Source organism: Octopus bimaculoides, chromosome 1 (assembly GCF_001194135.2).
Source record: "Octopus bimaculoides isolate UCB-OBI-ISO-001 chromosome 1, ASM119413v2, whole genome shotgun sequence".
Lineage (NCBI taxonomy): Eukaryota > Metazoa > Mollusca > Cephalopoda > Octopoda > Octopodidae > Octopus > Octopus bimaculoides.
This window is the reverse complement of record NC_068981.1, coordinates 149253042-149261970: the sequence shown is the minus strand read 5'-3', so window position 1 is coordinate 149261970 and position 8929 is coordinate 149253042. Positions and strand designations below refer to the sequence as shown.

Genomic DNA, 8929 nt, shown 5'->3' with positions numbered 1-8929 from the left:
AAACAAGAAATAGAAAAGGCCTTAATTTTGCATATAGTTCACAAATCAATTATGCTCAACAGCCATTTCATTTGCGATAAAATTATTATTTATATTATTTAAAGCTTTAGAAAATTCATAAATATGTTTGAGTGTCTTGGAAAATGTATTATTTATAATTTTGTTATACTCAAGTATGGTTATTAAACGCCCTAATTACTGGTTTGAGGGAAAATTTCGTGCACCGTGTTAAAATAATGATTTTTTATGTAAGAATTCATTCAAAAACAACAACCATTCTTTAAAATAAAGACCATCATTTTCCACGACCTTCTGCCAACGATGTGCAAGCTTTCGGTCAAAGTACCAATCCTTCAGCTTTGAATCGAAAACTTCTTGACCGGCTTCATCGAATGACTTAAATCGGTGACCTTTCATAAAGTACTACATTGATTGGAAAGGATCGTAGTCAGATGGAGCAACGTCTGGACTATAGGCTGGATGCGGCAGCACTTCCACGCCGTCCAGTCCTTTAAATTTGTTGCTGGTCTTTCTGGCGGTATGCGGCTATGCATTGTCTTGAAATCAAGGCGCATTTTCGACGAACACAGTGAGCTACCATTGAACATGACTTGAACTGAATGAACACACACAGCACAAAAATATATTTAAAAAAGCATTATTTTAACATGGCGCATGAAGTTCTTCCCCAACATTATAATTACAACAAATGTCCTATTTGCTGTTCTAATATGAGAACGATCAGCTTATAGTGGCCATGAACGACAGCTCAGTATACGTATCTGATGATGCGTAATAACGCAAAAATGCTTGTGACCTACGGTCCGATGACGCCATTCATGACCTAGTAGTGTGTTTACACTTATACTGTCTGCAAGGAGAATTTCTTCTCTTGAGACTATATCTGCAGCGCATCATCTTTCTATCTCGAACATGTTAGATATGATTGCATATAACTATATGTAAATTTTTAACTTTATTCCAAAGTTTTGTATAACTTTCCACAAGAAATATCCAAGTAATATTTTTACTTCCCAAGAGAAGTGCGCCAGTAAGTTTTCACTTGGTGTTCTGTAAAGGAAAAAGTAAACCATTGTGCTAACGAGTAACTGGTATACGATCAGTTCCGAATTAATCTAATTGTGTATTCGTTGTTATGAATTCCAAATGCCTTCGAAAAAATAAGAAACACGGTTGGTCGAGAGGATTTTAATAGAGCGATGATGTATTGATAGATATCTAATAAGATATAGCATTAAACACTGATATATGATCGGATATACAGATGGTTACATTTTCATATTAAACTCAATATTTGTTTGCCGATTTATCTTTTATTTCTTTCTATATTGCCGCTCTGATATTAACTTGAACATAATATAACGAGCTGATTGATAGCTTTAAGGACACCATGATATTGATTAATACCTCAGTTCAAGTTAGATTAGGTTCTACCTGTGCTTGTATCATGTAACCTAGTACATGCGTGGGTTGGTGACTAAACTAGCCAATCCTAACATGCCATTGTATGATGAGTGCGACGAACGCTACCACTTAAGATTTATAATAAAATCTATCAAAGGACACAAGGGCATCTCATAGAGAAGAACTACTTTCATTTATACATGTAGATCAGTGGTTCTCAACCAATTTTTATCTATGAGTCCCTTTGATTACTATTTAATTCGAGTATATCTCCATAGCCATTCAATGTTTAGAAATTAGTTTTATAGATACTTCTTTAAAAATTCCTATTTGGTTTTTCTCACGATCACTTGTGTAAGTTGAACAGAGTAAAACGTCGGGGAAAGAGACCTAGCTGTTTCTTGAAATAAATACATCTCAACCAGAATACTTTTTTCATGAACCTATAAAATAATACTATGGATCCCATTTGGTATTTTGCCTGTGTGGATCCCCAAAAATTTTATATGGACCCCAAGGAGTGATATGGACCACGGTTGAGAACCACTCATGTAGAGGAAATAGACGCCTGCTGATTATCTGCTAATTGAAATACTAGGAGTGGAGTGTAGGACCTTTTACATTGGTTACGTGACACGCTTCACAGCGCATATGTGTGTATGTATATATATATATATATATATATATATATATATATATATATATATATATATATGTGTGTGTGTATATATGTATCTTCATTCGTTTTTCATCTTTCCTAGCAATCAAAGTGGAAACTATGGCGGAAACCAAGGTGGACGAGGCGGTGGCGGTAGTGGAGGACGTGGCGGCGGTGGCGGCGGCAGCGGTGGAGGCCGTGGTGGCGGCAGTGGAGGACGTGGTGGCGGTGGTGGTGGTAGTGGAGGAAGAGGTGGTGGAGGAAGTGGAGGCGGATTTTCGTACGGGAAGTAAATTATATGGCGAAACTATGAACCCTTATTCCTAACTTCTCAGTCACTACCCACACACATACTCAGCCGTGGTAATTTGATCCGATCACAAGAATTTGATTAAGATTAACAAATCTCCATCTTTTGAAGAAATAATTACAGAAGAATCATTAGGAATTCAATGAGCTTTCTGTTTAATCAAGGAGTCACACAATATTTTTTTTACAAATATTTAAAACAAAAATTAACTTTTATGATGAATTTTATGGATCAAAGCTACGCTCGATCAAAATTTTAGACGTTTATCGAATGAATTTTACCATGATTATAATTGTTATCCTTATTAATGAACATATGTCCATTCCAGATGCCAATCAGTGTTTTGAAAATACATAAATAATTCTGGTTTATTTCTTATGTTCTTATTTTTGTTTAAACGAAGTATTTTCTTCTGTGTCTTATGAGATGTAAATAAAAGTTACCACCAAAAATATTTTAAAAATTTGGTTTTGCTTTATTTCATTATAATTTAGCTTTGCGAAGGAAGATTTATGTAGTTTATGGAGTCCATTTGACCACAGACTCTCTAATTGCAGCCTGGCTCAACACGGAGGAGGCAAGTTCGACTGTTTGGGCTACATAGTGATTTTTTTTTTCAGGGTTCGGTATTGATGTAGCCTATTTTAAAACAGCACATTTACTTGAATAGTATATTACTGTCTTACTGATGTGCTGGAGAGAAATAAAGCCGCTACGAGCCGGTGAGGTGGCTTCTTTGCGGTCAAACGATCTCACAAAAACAGTAGCTAAACCTCCGTCTAATTAAAAGAAAAAGCAGGACACATTCAATGATGCCATAGATGTACAGTTTCAAGGAAAATTGGTAAAGCCAGAGGTAGTGACACTTGGATTATTGGCCTGTACGATCATGACCAATCTGGGGTTAAACAATGAAAGCAACAAGGATCACTGATAGAAACACCAGTCTGTGTCACGTAATAAAAACGAGACTTTTGGGGTAGGGGTCTGGGTTATATTATTTTTCATATCTTTACAACAAATCTGATTCTGCGCCACTCCAGAAACAACCAGAGATTCTCTCTTTAGTCGCCTAAAATCGCCAAATTTCCCTGAAACAATCCTACAGTTTAGAAAGTAAAAAGAAAGCATTGAGGTAGTGTGTGTGTGTGTGTGTGTGTGTGTGTGTGTGTGTGTGTGTGTGTGAGTCAACTCAAGTCGAAAGTACAGTCACTTCTTAGGCACATCTTAGAGAAAAGCAGCAACGAAGGACTGAACCGCGAGAAAGACTGGAGAATCGGAAAGTCGGGTTTGCTCCTCCAATTCACTACACCTACCGTATTTCATAATCGCAGATACGACGAATCGCTCGACCAATGCAACAGGGAAGGCTACTTTATTTAAATGTCCGTGGACTGTTTCTGGTTCTAATAAGTTCCTGGACGTAAATTAATTATAGCGAACAAAGCATACACAAAACGATATCCACTTTTCATATAGAGTAGATACTTTTTTTCTTTTGCCTCAACATTTGGCTGCAACGACAGAAACTGACGATCCTCGGGTTTTTACATCAGAGTATTCTTCTCTTAGACATATGTTCTGACAGGAGAAAGCCCCATCATTTCTAAAATGGTTTTAAGACGCGGTCATTCATCATCACGATTATTTCTATGTTTAGGGCCGTCGCTAAGCCCCTGTAACCCCTGTGGTCCCAGGGGGCCTCCATGGTTGAGGGACCCCGTATTAAGATCAAATTACGAAGGTGAGTCATCTATTTACCTTGGTTAAGATGTTGAACAACAATTAAACTATGTTAACTGAAGGTTTCAAGAGATAAAATGGTAATACATTGTACCTGCAAAAGTTCTCGTAAAAGTATTACATTGTACCACGAACGTGTATCAGACTTTATAGATTGTCTATGATATCTATTGAACACGATCTTAGCTCTCATCTTGATTATTCTGAACTGATCGATGGTTTCGCGGAGCGAAAAGTGCGCCGTGTTTGTCTTTGAAAGTTGCCTAGATTATAAAATTGCTCTTTTATTCACATCTGCAAGTTTTACTTATCGAAATTTGTAATAAACCTAAATAAATTTAACTTGTACTTTTTAAAATGTTCTTTAGGATAGCGTGAAATATTGAACTTCGGGTAGATTATAGTAAAATATAGCTATGAATTAAAGGTGCGTAGATTATAGTAAAATATAGCTATGAATTAAAGGTGCGTAGATTATAGTAAAATATAGCTATGAATTAAAGGTGCGTAGGTTATCAATTTTGATTGAAGGGGTGGGGCCTAGAAACAAAAATTTGCAGGGGACCTCTAAAAGTCATGCGACGAAGTTGTCTATGTTCCAACACATTTACGTTAAATAGTTTTTGACCCTCTGCAGGGTACACCCATTATTTTCCTTGGAGAATATTTTAATGTATTGGATATTTCTTCTTGCATGTTATTCTATTTATCTCATGGTCATTCCTGATCGTATAGAGCTTTGACCAAAGGCATTCTAGCCTTGACCGTTTTCTCTCTTTATTTTTCTTCAAGCATTGACAATAATATTGTCTTGGATAATTCTCTAAGACTATTAGCTATGTCGTTACCTATTTTCATTTAGATGGTAGAGTTACATATAAGATTTTAGTTAGTATTTGCAGCATATCGCACATTCGATCATGTAGAGACTTCGTATCAACGCTGGCAAGGTGAATGGCCAACTCAAACCATAAGGAATTTGAATTCAGAACACAGAAGATTGAATTATATAACTTAAAGCATATATAAACTGCGTTTTTGCCATTCCACTGCCTCCAGAAATAGTTACATATTGATATGTCTGCATCCTGCTGTGCATGTCTGTTTAATTTCCTTGGCAATGTATGTTAATAAAATTATGAAACAGTAGCTTTCAGAAATTACGAAAGTAATTTTGGGAATAATGTAAGCATTTTTAAAGTAAACATTGAAAATAATTAGTTATAAATAAACAAAGCATAGTGGATTAAACAAAATCCATTTTAAAAAATTAAATAATTTAAATAATGAGAAATTACTAGAAAAATTATGGAAATAACAAAAATGAGTAGAAATTAATGAGGCGAAATTCAAAAGACTAATTTTGAAGAAAATTTAATTATAGTGCCATATATTACTATTGTTTGACATCTGCTCATATTTAAGACTTCGTCTGGAAATTTGCATTTTATATTTTAGAAAAAAAGCTGTTTGTTAAAGAGAGAACAAGCGTTTGACTAATATTTTAAAGTAGTCGCTAATTAAACATTTCCTTATTTTCGTCGATTGTTCCAATTATCGAACCAAGATTAGCATCAATTCGGAAATCTACATGCATATTCCTTTCCCTTCGTTAACTTTAAAGTACATCATGAACAAATGGTAACATATTGCTCCATCAAGGTTAGTAACCTGCTGTCTGAAACAGCGTGATATATACGAAAAATATCATCATCTAACTGGCAGAACGAAGGAAAACGAATAAATAAATACACAAGGAACAATTGAGAGCAAGGAATGAACTGGTAAAATCACAAATGAAGGATAGTTTTGCAATTTTCATCATATTCTCGCCACTCCAAGAATTAACTGCGGAGGCTTTAGGGAAAATGTACACGCATTCACCTACGCTATCGATAAATCTCAGTGATAAGTCCACGACAGACTCGGCTAGAAATAACAGCTAAAACTCTTAACTACACTCTGTGTCTTTGAAAAAGAAAAACATTGGATAATGCAATTCGTGGTCGTCATGCCTGGAATGCCTTTGGTTAGTGTTTTATTCGGACACACACCACTGAGAAGTTAGTTACCAACACAGCTGTAGTCTCTTAGTCGGATTCAGAATATGCATGGATGATAACTTGAAATGAAATTAAATGAATTATTAACTGTTAAGCTGTTAATAAACACAGTATAGCCAGAAGTATATATTACTACTACTACTACAAATAATAATAATAATAATAATAATAATAATAATAATAATAATAATAATAATAATGATAATAATAATAATAATAAATAATCCTTTCTACAAAAGGCACAAGGCTTGAACTTTGTGGGGAGGGAGCTAGTCGATTACATCGACCCCAGTGTTTCACCGGTACTTAATTTATCGACCCCGAAAGGGAATTTGAACTCAGAACGTAGCGAGGGGCGAAATAACGTTGAGCATTTCGTCCAGCGCGCTAACCATTCTGCCAGCTCGCTGCCTTCATTATAGTAGTAGTAGTAGTAGTAATAATAATGATTATAATAATAATAATAATAATAATAATAAATAGAGGTAACTTAAATTTAGAGTCCAGAAACAGAAACAATTCCTATCATAGTAGCTGCATTAGGTATCATAAAATAAACATTCAGACAAATACATAATAAAAACACAATTATACATAACATACAGAAAATAGCACTATTAGAAACCATCCTACATAAAACATCCTACGTAAAACAGTTTCAATTCGATGAAAATAAGAACACCACAACAAACCACAGTACATAGCCAAGGCATACAGAGCTACGCTCGATAGTGCACAGAAAGCACCCAATAAAAATAAGACTGCTGAATAATAATAATAATAATAATAATAATAATAATAATAATAATAATAATAATAATAATAATAATAATAATAATAATATTTTCTACTCTAAGCACAAGGTCTTGAAATTTTTGGTGGGAAGGGGCTAGTCGATTCCATGGGCCTCAGTGCATAACTGGTACTTATTTCATCGATCCCGAAAGGCAAAGTCGACCTCAGCGTAATTTGAACTCAGAACGTAGCGGCAGACAAAATACCGCTAAGCGTTTCGCCTGGACTAAAAATAATAATAATCTTTTCTACTAGAAGCACAAGGCCTCAGATTTTGAGGGAGGGGACTAGTCGATTACATCGACCCCAGTACTCAACTGGTACTTATTTTATCGACTGGATGAAAGGGTGAAAGACAAAAGTCAACCTCGGCGGAATTTGAACACAGAACGTAAAGATGGATGAAATGCCACTAAGCATTTTGACCAGACTAATAATAATAATAATAATAATAATAATAATAATAATAATAATAATAATAATAATAATAATAATAATAATAATAATAATAAATGTCGATTCTGTAACGATGAGATAGAAACTACAGACCACCTAATCTCAGGGTGTAGAGTCTTAGCACCTGTAGAATATAAAGCAAGACATGACAGAGTCGGACAGTATTTACACTGGACAATATGTCGGCATTATAAAATCAAAACCGCTGACAAATGGTATAAACACTATCCTGAAGCTGTGACTGAGGGAGAAAATGTATCGATTCTCTGGGATTTCCCCGTACATACCGACAAAACTATAAAAGCTAATAAACTGGATATTGTTATAAAAGATCAGACAAAAAAGATGTGTTTATTAATTGACACGAATATTCCATGCGATCACAATATAGCGGCGAAAGAATTTGACAAGATCATTAAATATAAAGACTTGCTAATAGGTACGGTAGTCTCGAGGCGAATACCGTACCGGTGATTGTAGGATCTCTAGGAATAATAAAAAAAAGGTACTGAAACCTATTTGAAAATGATACCAGGCTTACCATCCCTTCAGGAAGTGCAGAAAATCGTGTTCACTGGAACGACTCATGTACTGAGAAGAGCATTATCGCTGTGAAAACAACATCCATTCATGAATTTATTTATTTATTTATTTATTCTTAAATACATATTTTAGCTGTGAATTTGCGTGTGTAAACTGGGAATACATACAATGAGCTTTTTTGCTCTAGGTGTACGGAAATGGAAGAAAATTTGAAGAAAGAAGAAAAAAAAACATAATAATAACAAACAGTAACAACAACAAGAGGAGTAGTAGTAGTAGTAGTAGTAGTAGTAGTAGTAGTAGTAGTAGTAGTAGTGGTAGTAGTATCATTCTCCATTTATTTCATACATCTGGAAGAAATGTAACATCCATAAAGCAATCTGAGAAATTTATGGAACATTGATACAGACAGAAGTGATACAGGCAGAAATGAGAATTATCTCCCTTGCACCGTCTAAACGATTTCGGTAGTGATTCATTTGAAATTGTTAATGAAAGTTTCAGTTTTTCAGAAGACAGAAAATAGGACTGGATGATGTTTGATTATTTATTCTCTTCGGAATGTATGAGTTAGTCACATGCAAATATTGATGCCGTCTGGTGAATTTGAATCACTGCAAATTTATCATTAATCTAGAGCGTTCAGCTCGTTCCCTTCACAGGTTGTTTTTATTTCGAAGCTTTTATTGATAGTGTGTGCGTGTGTGTGTGTGTGTCTGTGTTTGTGTGTGTGCGCGCGCGCGCGTAAGTGTGTATGATATATATATATATATACATATACTTTTTTACTCTTTTACCTGTTTCAGTCATTTGACTGTGGCCATGCTGGAGCACCGCCTTTAGTCGAGCAAATCGACCCCAGGACTTATTTTTGTGAGCCTAGTACTTATTCTATCGGTCTCTTTTGCTGAACGGCTAAGTTACGGGGACATAAAC

At 35.0% G+C, this 8929-nt stretch overlaps 1 protein-coding gene across 1 annotated transcript in view; it reads left to right on the top strand.

Annotated features, from left to right (window-relative positions):
* Positions 1-4998, top strand: part of LOC128248503 (uncharacterized) — a gene marked incomplete at its 5' end in the record, with an annotated part of 9322 nt that extends 4324 nt beyond the window's left edge. Inside the window, 3 exons of the mRNA XM_052969886.1 lie at positions 988-1018; positions 2187-2372; positions 4929-4998. Of these exons, the coding sequence (XP_052825846.1) occupies positions 988-1018; positions 2187-2372; positions 4929-4998 (287 nt within the window). The remainder of the gene's footprint in view (positions 1-987; positions 1019-2186; positions 2373-4928) is intronic.
* Between the last annotated feature and the right edge of the window lie 3931 nt (positions 4999-8929).